Source organism: Chiloscyllium punctatum, chromosome 9 (genome assembly GCF_047496795.1).
Source record: "Chiloscyllium punctatum isolate Juve2018m chromosome 9, sChiPun1.3, whole genome shotgun sequence".
Taxonomy (NCBI): Eukaryota; Metazoa; Chordata; class Chondrichthyes; order Orectolobiformes; family Hemiscylliidae; genus Chiloscyllium; species Chiloscyllium punctatum.
Window position 1 is genome coordinate 70,623,698 of NC_092747.1, and position 13,411 is coordinate 70,637,108.

Here is a 13,411-nt window from a genome sequence, read left to right on the forward strand (position 1 = left end):
CACTGCTAATTTAGTTTTACCCTATTGAATTACCCTTTTAGTTTTTGTGCCTCTGAGGAGTTGTAATAATATAACTGCTGACCGTGTTCGGTACAGTTAACTTCAGAAAGTGAAACGCCGCGATTGCAATCCATTCAGTGGCTTGTTCAAACAGACTAGACAGAAAAAAAGACAAAATTACGAATTTTCTTTGGCAATACTATTGTTGGATTGTTTTTGTAGACGCGCGTGATACCCAGCCCGAATGCTACAAAATCTTTTTGCTTTTCTCTTTACACGTTGCCCGCCCCCAAATTGTCAAATTTTGGGCAACAAACTTTGGATAAATTATGCTTTCCTGTAATAAAACCTGCGAATGTTGAAGTAATTATTTTCAGTTCCTATCTCAAGTATTTCCACTCCTTGGTCACTCAATTGAGTTTGGCATTCCATTCACTCAATTTGTCACCAAAGATTCTTATTTGCATCTCAATAGCATTGCCTATTTCTGTCTACTTAATGTGCATTTTTGTGACCTCCAGGGCTTATTACACAAATATTCATCTTGCTGACCTCTAAATCTTCATTAACAGCAACTTGTCCAAAACTCATCGAGTGTCACGTTAAGTCTTTATTGCTCGTTTTTACCGACTCAGTGGTTGATTGGTCCCCATTGCTCGAATGAGTTCTTTATCTCTGGTACCAAACAATTTTCAGTTTGGGATATTAATACATTCGCTTGATTAGCATTTTCAGTCAAAAGTCGGGTTGATTGTAATGAGATGGGATTCAGTTTGATAGGCGGCCTCTCTTTAAGCAGCTCATAAATTTGATGCTTTTTTTTGTGAATTCTACCTATGCATTTTAAAAATCTTATGTTTATCCCATCTATTATAGATAAACTGCAAAAAAAATTCCGCCAGATGCTTTATAACTTCCGCCAGAAGTTTATAAAGTCTTATTAAATCTCTAACAATTTGCACCGAAAGCAGTCGACTGTCTTGTATGATGGTTCATTAAATTTCAAATATCCACTGTGGTCGAATGCCTGAACATGAGAGAGAAACTCGTGCTTCCTGTCCGATCATGTAACGGGGCTTGTGATCCACAACTTGCTCTGTCGTAGTGTCCCGTGTGCGTCAGAGTTTCTGCTCTACATGTCGAGACAGTCGGCTGACTTCTTACCTCAATAATTGTGGTAATTCCTTAACGCTTTGAATTAATGAAAACGACATTCACCATTACAGTACCAGTAATAATCTAACAACTTTTTTTTAAATTCTGCAAATAACCAATAAAACGTATAACTAAACGTAACTATCAGTTTGTATCGTAGCATATGGTGTAGATTATATGTCTGATCTTTAAAATCTGTACTAAAAACAGTTAAACTCTCCAATTTAACATTGAGTAGATATTGATTTTTTTTTTCCAAACTTAATTCTAAATGTGTCAGGACATGCACCCTTAATCTCATTTCAGTAAGTAAATATTACCCATTAGACATGCTAACTATTAATGTAATTGAGTTATTTTGGTAAAGTGTAAATAAGCACTTACATGGTTTGATATGAGAATCCTTTTAATTATATCTTGGATAAAAATAAATTTAATCAATCTATGGTTTTATGTTCATGAGTGGATTTTTTTTACTTCAGCTGGCTAAGGGCTGGGGATTTGGTAATGATTTGTGCTAGTCAGGAATGAAAAGCTCTTTTCATTAATCTGAAGCATGTGACTGAATTTGAGGAGAAAATCAAAGTGATGTGTTTGACTCCTCACTCTGCAGTGAGCCAAGGTAAAAGGAGCTCACCCGAAAAGATGTCTCTCCTTTTAATTTGCCTTCTGAGTTTTTTCAAACTCTCACTTCAACAGTTTCCTCGACCATGTACATCTGCAGATGCACTTATCAAGAAAGAGTGTTGTCCAGTTTGGAACGGGGATGGATCTTCCTGTGGCAAGCTCTCTGGAAGAGGATCATGTCAAGACATTTTAATAACTGAGGCTGTAAATGGACCTCAGTTCCCATTCTCTGGGGTGGATGATCGTGAAAACTGGCCATCTGTCTTTTACAATAGGACTTGTCAGTGCAACAAAAACTTTATGGGTTTCAGTTGTGCAGACTGCAAGTTTGGCTTTACTGGTCCTAATTGCACGGAACAACGATTGTTGATCAGGAAAGATATCTTTAGCCTCACAACAACTGAGAAGAACAAGTTCCTTGCTTACATCAATTTAGCCAAATACACCATCAGCCAAGACTATCAAATCGCCACTGGAACGTATGCCCAGATGAACAATGGTTCAAATCCTATGTTCAAAGATATAACTGTTTATGATCTGTTTGTTTGGATGCACTATTATACATCTAAAGATGCTTTCTTAGGCAAGTCAAATGTTTGGACAGATATTGACTTTGCTCATGAAGGTCCTGGTTTCCTGACCTGGCACAGAGCTTTTATGTTGCTGTGGGAAAGTGAACTCCGAAAGATGGTACACGATGACAACTTTACCATTCCATATTGGGACTGGAGAGATTCAGAACGCTGTGATATTTGTACTGATGAATATATGGGAGGCCGTCATTCCACAAATCCCAATCTTCTGAGTCCTGCATCTGTCTTTGCAGCATGGCAGGTATTGTACGAGAAATCTAATTTTTGTATTTCCCCAGTAAATCAAGTGCTTTTGAAGACTTGTGTCAGAAATTTGAAATATTGTGACAAAATTAGTGAGTGTATCCTATTTATCTTCCATGTCTAATGTTAGATTATTTATTTCTATTAGCAGGTATTTTTAATGTGAACAAATTATTAGTCCAACTCAGTTCTTTACCAGGGAAACAGACCAGCCGCTACATAAGCCACATGGCCTGGCAGATAGCAACCAGTGTTTGGGAACCAGAACTTTGATCTTATCTTACAAGGGCTACTTTGAGTGGAGCTCAAAGCCATAAGATTCAGATTCATAGGAGGAATAATACTTATGTAAGGATAAATCTTGCTCTGATATATATTGAAGACACTTGAATATCTAATTATTTAGGTATGGTATTATTTTAAAGTTGTACTGCATTCCATAAAATCTTAACTTTATCTAATTTATATTACTACTGAAAACAAATTAGCTCACTTCCAAAAGTGTGGAACTCTTAAACCTTTCTCCCATATCTTTTTCAGGCTTTTCAGATGTAGAACAGGTACGCACTCCTTTATTTGAAATTTCAAAAGCTCTGAAATCCAAAGTTTCTTTCATGAAGTGTTTTTCTGCATAACAAGGTTGTTTGAAGTGTGAACAAGTGACCTAACTCCACACCCACTTGACCCATGTCACTCAGATGTGACATGGCAGCGTGGCTTAGCACTGCATCAATTGTGTCTCAGCACTTGTACTAGTCACACGTGGGTCTGCTACTTGCTAAGTTTTTTTTTATTTCACTGTGAAAATGTCATTTTGTTCTGAAATCCAAAATCAACTGACCCCCAAGGATTTTGGATAAAGGATTGTATACCTGTGTTTTTTTTTAACTTTCCAAGTTTGTTAAATTATTTGAATGCTGATATTCACCCACATTTATAAATGAGTGCACTTCAAAATTATTTAATTGGATGTAAAATGCTGCTGTATGCTCTGAAGTCATGAAAGGTACAATATAGAATTGAATTGAATTTATTGTCATGTATACTGAGGTACGGTGAAAAGCTTTGTCTTGCGAACAATACAGGCAGATCAGAGTTAAGTAGCATAGATAAGTAAATAATAGGTAAAGAGCAGCAAAAAACAAAAACACAAGTACAAGAGAATATTAAGAGTTTGAGTCTATTCAGTATCCTAACAGTTTCTAGCCTACTGTTGTTTAGAAACTGGCTAGTGCATGTGTTCAGGCTTCTGTACCTTCTCCCCGATGGTAGAGGTTGTAGAAAAACATTGCCAGGGTGGGATGGATCTTTGAGAATGCTGGCGGCCTTTCCTTGACAGCAGGCCTGGTAGATGGATTCCATAGATCGGAGGTTGGCCTTTGTGATTGTCTGGGCCAAGTTCACCACTCTGTCTCCAATCTTGAATGGCACAGTTGCCATACCAGGTAGTGATACATCTAGATAGAATGCTCTCTATGTTGCACCAGTAAAAGTTGGCAAGGGTATTCACCGTCATGCCAAATTTCCTCACTTGCCTGAGGAAGAAGAGACATTGTTGGGCCTTTATAACCAGTGCATCCACATGAAGAGTCCTAGAAAGCTTGTGGATGACCAGTCTCAGGAGCTTGACACTCTCCACTCGTTCCACCTGTGCTGTTAATGTTTAGGGAGGCATGAGTAACATCCCGCTAAAAGTCAATAATGAGTTCCTTGGTTTTGCCAGCATGCAAATACAAGTCTTTCATTTAGCCAGCATGGTACTCTAACTCCACTCACCTGTTTGAGTATAGTCTAATTATTAATGATCATTCTGCTTCATATTTTAATGATTCATTTTGATGCATTTTGAAATAAATAGGCTTGCAACTTTACAATTTGGTAAACTGTAGAACAATTGGTTTGCTCTGTGAATAATTTGATTCCACTAACTGGAAAAATATGGAAACCAATTACAGTGGAAACTTGATTATCTGAATGTGATGGGCAGGCACCATTTCGATCGGACAACAGATTATTCGGTTAATCGATTTAAATGCCTTTCCTCTGGGACTCGGAGATTTTAAAGTCTGCTCCCTATTCAGGAGACCACAACAGCGCACAGTGTGTGAGACCCTGCCCCCCAGTCCCCCCGCCTCCTGACCTGTTCCAACCCCACCCCCCAGCACAAAGCGTACGATCCCCCGCCCCCAACACAGCACCCTCACCGCCGCCCGTTCACCTCTGGCCCCCCTCTGGGACAGCTGGACTGCACACCAACAACAAGACTGCTACTGCTGCTGCTGCCTTTATGGGGTAAGTCTCCGAATAGCATGCGCGCACACACAACTTTTGACTGTAATTTTTTTTAACAGGTTCCATGTTTGCCCAGTACAGGACAATATTGGAGAGATCATTCCTGGGAAGGGGGAGGGGGGTGGGGGGTGTTAGTGTACACCCCTCTGTAGAACTCCAGGGAAAGTGTGGGGAGAGAAAGAGGGTAGGAGGTTAGTCATTTAGTGAAGGTGCCTGTTTAATCACTATAAACAAAAGATGCGATCAGTGCTGGAAACGCATCTTTGATGTAATGTTTCTATCGGGACCTCAATCTCCTTCGGATAATTGGGTTTCCTCTGTATAGTACAAAGCAATTACAAGGAGTATCAAATGAATAATGAGAGATTGATGGGTAGTACTTTGTGCCAGACCTCCACAACAGTGCATCAGTCACCATACTGGATCAGACTACGATCAGTTGACATAAGAAGATGACATCAACTCTGCCTCACTATCCCTTCTCTCAACCCTAATACTACTTATGATTTTTCATGCTTCTTATAGAACTGGAGGAGCATAAACACCCTCCGAATTATTAGGAAGAACAAAACCTTTTTATTTGATTCCTATCATTTTGATCCCTTTATGCTATGCCATCCCTCATCCTTGAGGCACAATGAGGTGATGAATCACTTGACACTCAGGTCCACTTCCAACGTCAAAGCATTCATTGCTTTACACCAATGGGGAGAAAGCCTCTGAGTAGACGAGCGACTTCACCACTGAACAAACAAAAACATTTGATTCTAGTCCACTTTGGTGATTACAAATCAATTGTATTATTAATTGATACATATGCACCAAATCAAATTAATCAGATACCTGCATGATTTGGCCAACTTGGGGTGATTACCTAACCCTCATCAATTATCCGTGGGTCTTCACAGTACATCTTATTCAACATCTTATCCAGTCAACGGAGATATTAAGAGGGCTCTCATCAATCCACTTTAGACTGAACTTTTCAGGAATATAGTTAAATTCTGTAATAGCTGTATGTTTAAAACTCAATTTAAATGTTTGACAAGTGATCACTCTTTATTATATTACTTAGCTATAGAATACCACACATGGCTAGGATTTTACTACATTACACAATATATTACTATAGGTAGATTCATGGTTCTTCACACAAGCATCTGCATCTTTTCTATGTGAAAGTTCAAAGTCTACATTTCAAAATGGCTAGTTCTCCCTGTATTCCATGAGATTTAACCTTGTTAACCAGTCTCCCATGGGGAACTTTGTCGAACACCTTTATTGAAGTCCACATAGATCACGTCTACTGCTCTGCCCTCATCAATCTTCTTTGTTCCTTCTTCAAAAAACTCAATCAAGTTTGTGAGACATGATTTCCCATGCACAAAGCCAAGTTGACTATCCCTTATCAGTCCTTGCCTTTCCAAATATGTGTATATCCTGACCCTCAGGATTCCCTCCAACAACTTCCCCACCACCAACGTCAGGCTCTGTCTATGGTTCCCTGGCTTGTCCTTACCACCTTTCTTTAAACAGTGGCACCAGGTTAGCCAACCTCCAGTCTTCCAGCACCTCACTTGTGACTATCGATGATACAAATATCTCAGCAAGTGGCCAAGCAATCACTTCCCTAGCCTCCCACAGAGTTCTAGGTACACCTGATCAGGTTCTGGGGATTTATCCACTTTTATGCGTTTCAAGACATTTAGCACTTCTTCCTCTGTAATATGGGCATTCTCCAAGACATCACCATCTATTTCCCTACATTCCAAATCTGCCAGGTCGTTTTCCACAGTAAATACTAAACAAGTATTTTGCATTAGTATCTTCCCCCATTATCTTTGGCTCCAAACAAAGGCTGCCTTGCTGATCTTTAAGGGACCCTATTATCTCCCCAGTTACACTTTAGTCCTTAATGTATTTGTAAAATCCCTTTGGAATCTCCTTAACTCTATTTGCCAAAGCTCTATTTGCCAAATGTCCCATTTTTGCCCTCCTGATTTCCCTCTTAAGTGTACTCCTGCTGTCTTTATACTCTTCTAAGGATTCACTCGATCTATCCTGTCTATACCTGACATATGCTTCCTTCTTTTTCTTAACCAAACCCTCAATGTCTTTAGTCGTCCATCATTCTCTTCACCTACCAGTCTTTCCTTTCACCCTGACAGGAATATACTTTCTCTGGACCCTTGTTATCTCACTTTTGAAGGCTTCCCAATTTCCAGCTGCCCCTTTACCTGCAAAAAATCTGTCCCCAATCAGCTTTTGAAAGTTCTTGCCTAATACCATCAAAACTTAGCCTTTCTCCAATTTAGAATTGCAACTGTTAGATTTGGTCTATCCTTTTCCATCACTATTTTAAAACTAATAGAATTATGGTCACTGGCCCCAAAGTGCTCTCCCAGTCACCTGCCCTGCCTTATTTCCCAAGAGTAGGTCAGGTTTTGCACCTTCTGTAGTAGGTACATCCACATACTGAATCAGAAAATATTCTTGTGCACACTTAACAAACTCCCCTCCGTCTAAACCCTTAACATTATGGCAGTCCTGGTCTTTGTTTGGAAAGTTAAAATCCCCTGCCATAACCACCCTATTATTCTTACAGATAATGGAGATCTCCTTACAAATTTGTTTCTCAATTTCCCATTGACTATTAGGGGGTCTATAATACAATCCCAATAAGGTGCTCATCCCTTTCTTATTTCTCCGTTCCACCCAAATAACTTGCCTGGCTATATTTCTGGGAATATATCCTCTGTCAGTACAGCTGTAATGCTATCCCTTAGCAAAAATGCCACTCTCCCACCTTTCCTGCATCCCTTTCTGTTCTTCCTGTTTAGCATTTGTACCCTGGAACATTAAGCTGCCAGTTTTGTCCATCCCTGAGCCATGTTTCTGTAGTTGCTATGATATCCCAGTCCCATGTTCGTAAGCATGCCCTGAGTTCATCTGCCTTCCCTGTTGGGCCTCTTGCATTGAAATAAATGCAGTTTAATTTATCACCTTGCTCTTTGCTTTGCCCGTGCCTGCTCTGACTGTTTTGACTTGCTGCTTTTTTCACCTGTACCAGCCTTCGATTAATCTCTTACCTAACTCTCTCCCTGGGTTTCTCACCCTCACCCCCAACAACAAAACCTTACTAGTTTAAATCTTCCTAAGCAGCTTGAGCAAATCTCCCTGCCAGTATATTAGTCCCCTTTCAGTTCAGGTGCAATCCTTCTTGTACAGGTCACTCCTACCCCAAAAGAGATTCCAATGATTCAAAAAATGTGAATCCTTCTCCCATACATCAGCTCCTCAGCCATGCATTCATCTGCTCTATCCTCCTATTCCTACCCTCACTAGCTCGCAGCACTGGGAGTAATCCAGATTTTGCTACTCTTGAACACCTCCTTTTTAAATTTCCTGCCTAACTCTCTCTGTATTCTTCCTTCAGAATCTCAACCTTTTCCCTTCTTATGTCATTGGTTCCAATGTGTACAATAACCTCCTGCTGGCCCCTCTCCTGCTTGAAAACATTCTGTACCCTCTCTGAGACATCCTTGATCCTGGCACCAGGGAGGCAACACACTATTCTGATTTTGCGCTGCTGGCCGCAGAAACGTCTGTCTGTGCCTTGGACTAGAGAATCCCCTTACCTAATCGATCTCTTGAAATCTGATGTACCTCTCATTGCATTAGAACCAGTCTCAATGTCAGAAACTTGGCTGTCCATGCTGCATTCCCCTGAGAATCCATCACCCCTGACATTTTCCAAAACAGCATACTTATTTGAAATGGGAATAGCCACAGAAAGACTCCTGCACAACCTACCTATCTTTCTTACCTTCCCTAGAGTTAACCCATCCATGTGACTGTATCTGCAACTTTCTCCCTTCCTATAACTGCCACCCATCACATCCCCTTGCTTTTTTAAATTCCTCGTTGCCTCCAAGTGTTGCTCCAATGATCCATTCGATCTGATAGGATTCGCAACCAACGGCATTTATTGCAGATGTAATCCTCAGTAACGTAAATTCTCCCTAAACTCCCTCATCCGACAAGAACATCTGACTCCACTAAGAGCTATTTTTGCTTCTTCCAGTCTGCAGACCCAGAAAATAGCATGCCTTATTCCTCTATAAAACACTGCTCCAAGCTAACTTAATATTTGTGGCTTATTTTTTAAGTTTAATCGAGACATATCTCAATAAAACATAATCAGCAAAGAACCCACTCTACTCATTACTGCAGACTTACAGCAAGGCCGCACTTCAAGCTGTTCACTTGTCTGGTTTTCAAATTTTCTTATTTCCGGTTCTTTGTCTTTCTTATTTTCTATTTCTCTGAGTTTCTTGCTAACTTCTCACTTCCCTTTTTCCTCCAAAGCATGTCTTCTAATTTTTCTTTCACCCCCAAGTCAACTTTTTATTAATTTCTAAATTTAATGTGCATTAATTCTAGTGTTAACAACAAATTCAGGTTTCCCTCCTTTTAATTCAAAATATTGAGTTTTAGCATTTCACCCTTTATAAAAAAAAGCCATACTTTTTTAAAAAAATCTTCAATGTATTGGCTAACTCTAGTTTTCATCAAAGAATCAAATAATCCTAAAAAAAAAACTCTCCAACTATCAAAGCCATTTTTATTTTCAATCTGTGTATTATACTTCACAACACTGATTATTTTTTCCTTTCTGTTTGATACCTAGACCAATTCTTTGTTGAAAGATTCTCAAATATTTCTTAAATTCTGTGGATTACTGTTTCCACCAATAGTTTCATTTTATGATCTGAACCAATGGTAATAGTGATGTGTCAAATCCAAAGTCAGTTCTGGCTTGATAGACCATATTTTGTTTTTCACCTTGCAATTTGTTTACCACTTGTGTTCATAAGGAGGAGCCAGTGTTAGACTGGGGTGGACAAAGTTAGAAGTCACATGACACCAGGTTACAGTCCAAAAGGTTTTATTTCAAATCGAAGCTTTGAGTACTGCTTCTTCATCAAATGAAGTGCTTTAATTTTTTAGAACTAAAAGGAGGGAAACCTGAACTTGATGTACTAGAAATAGTGAACATTCATTCAGCAATTAAAAAGTTGACTTCACCTGATGAAGAAGCAGCACTCTGAGAACTTGTGATTTCAAAAAACCCGTTGGACTATAACCTGGCGTTGTGACCTCTGCATTTGCATTCAGTTACTGAATATACTCACAAGATGTTGATTTACTTTTTTTTTTGTATAATAAACTTGTTATTTTGCTAAAGTAAATAAAGGTGTGTTAGGATCTTTCAAAATTGTCCTGTCTATCATAAATAGTCAAAAGAAAAAAATCAAACTGTCTTTTCCAGGCTACGTCCTTTACATATCTCTCCCATCTTCAGTTTTAAATTTTCTTTCTTAACTAAAGATAATGTAAAAGTTTTCTGTCTGTATGTTGACCAGACATGATTTTCCTCTTTCCCAAACAGGAGACACCAACTCACTGACCTTTTCTCAGAACCTTAAGATTAGTGCAGAGCTTTTTCCAACTCTCTGTACTTTGACTGCTAAAACAAGTTAAGTCTTAATAGCTTGAAATATGATCTAGAATCTGTTAAAATTAAATCATCCTTCTGATAATATTGATTATTCTTCTAGAGTGAAGCTACTTCTGGCCATTGGCATCTCTTCCTGTAGCTTGAGTTGAAATGTTTGTTAACAACTATCTCATCAGGTGGCTTATCTAGTCATTTACATGCAAAATATTGGAACTGCTAATCTGAACTCACAATTTGAAATTAGTTTCTGACCTTTTAAATTTAAACAGCAATCACTTTCACAAAACTAAAACCTATAGCCATTTTCTTCTACTTTGTAGAATCCAAATCTCACATCATCCATTTATTTGCTACTTCTAGACTTCACTATTGTCAAGTATTCCTTCTCAGCCTTTCATCAGCCACCCTGGCAATAATTTAGATTACCCAAAATCATACCACATCTATTCTAACTGAAAAGTTGCTTTGATCCCTCGTTCTGTGCTCACTGCCTAATGTTGCTCCTGATTCAGCAATGCCTCAATTTTTGGATGCTTATCATTGTTTTCAGTTTTCTCCCTGGCCTCATCTCTCACTCCCTGCAATCTCTTCAAATCTTAAAGCATTTCCAGTTTTCCATTTGGGCAATCTGATCATCCCCAGGTTTAACTGTGAGATGGAAGGTGTATAATTTATAAATTTTGGTTATCATTTTTGAAATCTGGATTTCAAAATTAGAGGCTGATGAATATTGGTTATGTCTGTGAAAGTTTATTTTTAAAAAAACCAAGTCAGTGTTGTGGTACTTCTGATCAAATCGAACATTCTGAGAGATAGCAAATTGTTCTGGATCCTTATAGTGTTAATGGAAATACATTTATATTCTTGGGTATATGACAATTTGAGTAAACATGTAAGGCTATTAGCCTTATATTGAGTCCAGGATTAAACAAAATTTAATTCAGTTCAGATGACCAGTGTTGAGTTTGCTTTTTTTTAAACACAAAAATAGTTTCTCTGTGAATAGAAAGATTCAAAATAGTTCAAGGACCCTTTTACCTCAGCAGAAGGATTTAGTCTGTAAATATTTCAAACCAGGAGAGTTTAGTTAGAAATGTGTTTATTAGACATGAGAGATGGCTCTCAAATTTGTGAAAAAGTTCAACTTTGGCAGATTTGAAAAGGTTTGACCAAATTTTTCTCATAGTTTACTTGCTGTATACCATCAGAATTGAACTGAGTAGAACCCTATACAGTTCAGATAGGAGTTGCAATTTTTCTGTACTTGAATCTTAGTAATAGATTAACGTCAGGAAATAGTTTGAAAATTTGTTTGTTGTATGAGTTGATATATATAATGTGTGTTTATACATTTTTAAAATTGCTTTTCTTTTGTGATAAACTTCTGTTCTCATGTGAATACGTCCCAGAGAGTAATCAGCGCCTTGAATAACTGAACAAAACAAGATCCATACAGCCAGACTTTGAGATCTGGTTGACCTGAGTCATCGAGTCTACAACACTTTAAGGGAAAGGTGTAAAATGTCATCTCCCAGAACTGTTGATCTAGGTAGTCAACAACTTTTGAGCAATTTTCAGATATTTTTCTTGAATATAAAAAGTAGCAATTTAGACAAAGCAGATACAGAGCCATGCAAGTGGGGGATGGTTCAGAGACCTGAAGACAACAGACCATTAGCAAGGACTGTGACAATTGTTAAAATTGTGAAGACAGTATGCTATACTCTCGCAAGTGTGGAAGAGAACTCTTCATTGGGTTTTCTTTCTCCTCTTCTGGTCTAACTTTGCACGATCTCCCTAGATTTGTGACAATAAATTATCATCATCAACTTCCATCTGCATAAAAACTGCTTCCTAATGAGGACAACCACCGACAAGGATAGTATGATAAAGACTGCCCTCTGTCCCTGAGCACTTGTTGACTCTACCATATTCTGAGGAGCTATAGCTCATGCTATATTAATCAATTGTCTGAATCCCTTTGGTCAATGATTGCCGGTCAGTTACTGATGAAATCAGGGTTGAAGGTTACTTGTCATTCCTTCTAAGAACAAAACATCACATTTTCCCAAACAATGCATTGATAATATAATATGGACCTGATAAATCTTTGATATCTGTTCATTGGAACATCATGACCTTGCTGAATCTTATTTTTGCTTTGGTTTTTATATGCAAGAGATGTGTTTTTGTTTGTAGAAGATTAGTTATTACTGTAACATAAAATATGCTATGCAAGCCTTTTTTAAAAAAAAGAATTCTAAAATAACTCTGTTTTAAAGGGGACCTCCATTTCCAACAAAACATTTTGTTTTGAATGTGGACAATCAGAGAGAACTTCCCAAGGACCGGCAACCTTTGTCATCAATTATTTTCTGAAACTCACCATGGGTGGCACAGTGGTTAGCACTGCTGCCTCACAGCGCCAGAGACCCGGGTTCAATTCCCGCCTCAGGCGACTAACTGTGTGGAGTTTGCACGTTCTCCCCGTGTCTGCGTGGGTTTCCTCCCACAGTCCAAAAGATGTGCAGGTTAGGTGAATTGGCCATGCTAAAATTACCCGTAGTGTTAGGTAAGGGGTAGATGTAGGGGTATGAGTGGGTTGCGCTTCGGCGGGGCGGTGTGGACTTGTTGGGCCGAAGGGCCTGTTACACTGTAATCTAATCTAATCATCTCAAAGTTTGAGTTGAATTCCAACTGGAAGACTTGATCACCACCAAGTGGAGCATTTTTGGAGAACTCTTGATTTTAGAATTTACTAAGTTTAATATTTATTTTCCTACTTCTACTCCTACATTTAATGTTTTAATCTACACCATTTATTTATAGAAAAATGAAACTGCAGACAGCCATAACTTACTTTTTGTCCTTGTGCATGAATCGCAAGTGACTACTCTGCAAGTAAAACAATGTCGAAAACTAGTAGAATGGTGTTATTTACTGCCAGGAAACTTGAACACAATGTTTAGTTAGGACATTC

At 38.5% G+C, this 13,411-nt stretch overlaps 1 protein-coding gene across 1 annotated transcript in view; it reads left to right on the forward strand.

Annotated features, from left to right (window-relative positions):
* The first annotated feature begins 1,778 nt into the window (after nucleotides 1–1,778).
* Nucleotides 1,779–13,411, forward strand: part of tyr (tyrosinase) — an 84,299-nt gene continuing 72,666 nt past the window's right edge. Inside the window, exon 1 of the mRNA XM_072577774.1 lies at nucleotides 1,779–2,616. Coding sequence (XP_072433875.1) covers nucleotides 1,801–2,616 — 816 coding nt within the window. The 5' untranslated portion in view covers nucleotides 1,779–1,800. The remainder of the gene's footprint in view (nucleotides 2,617–13,411) is intronic.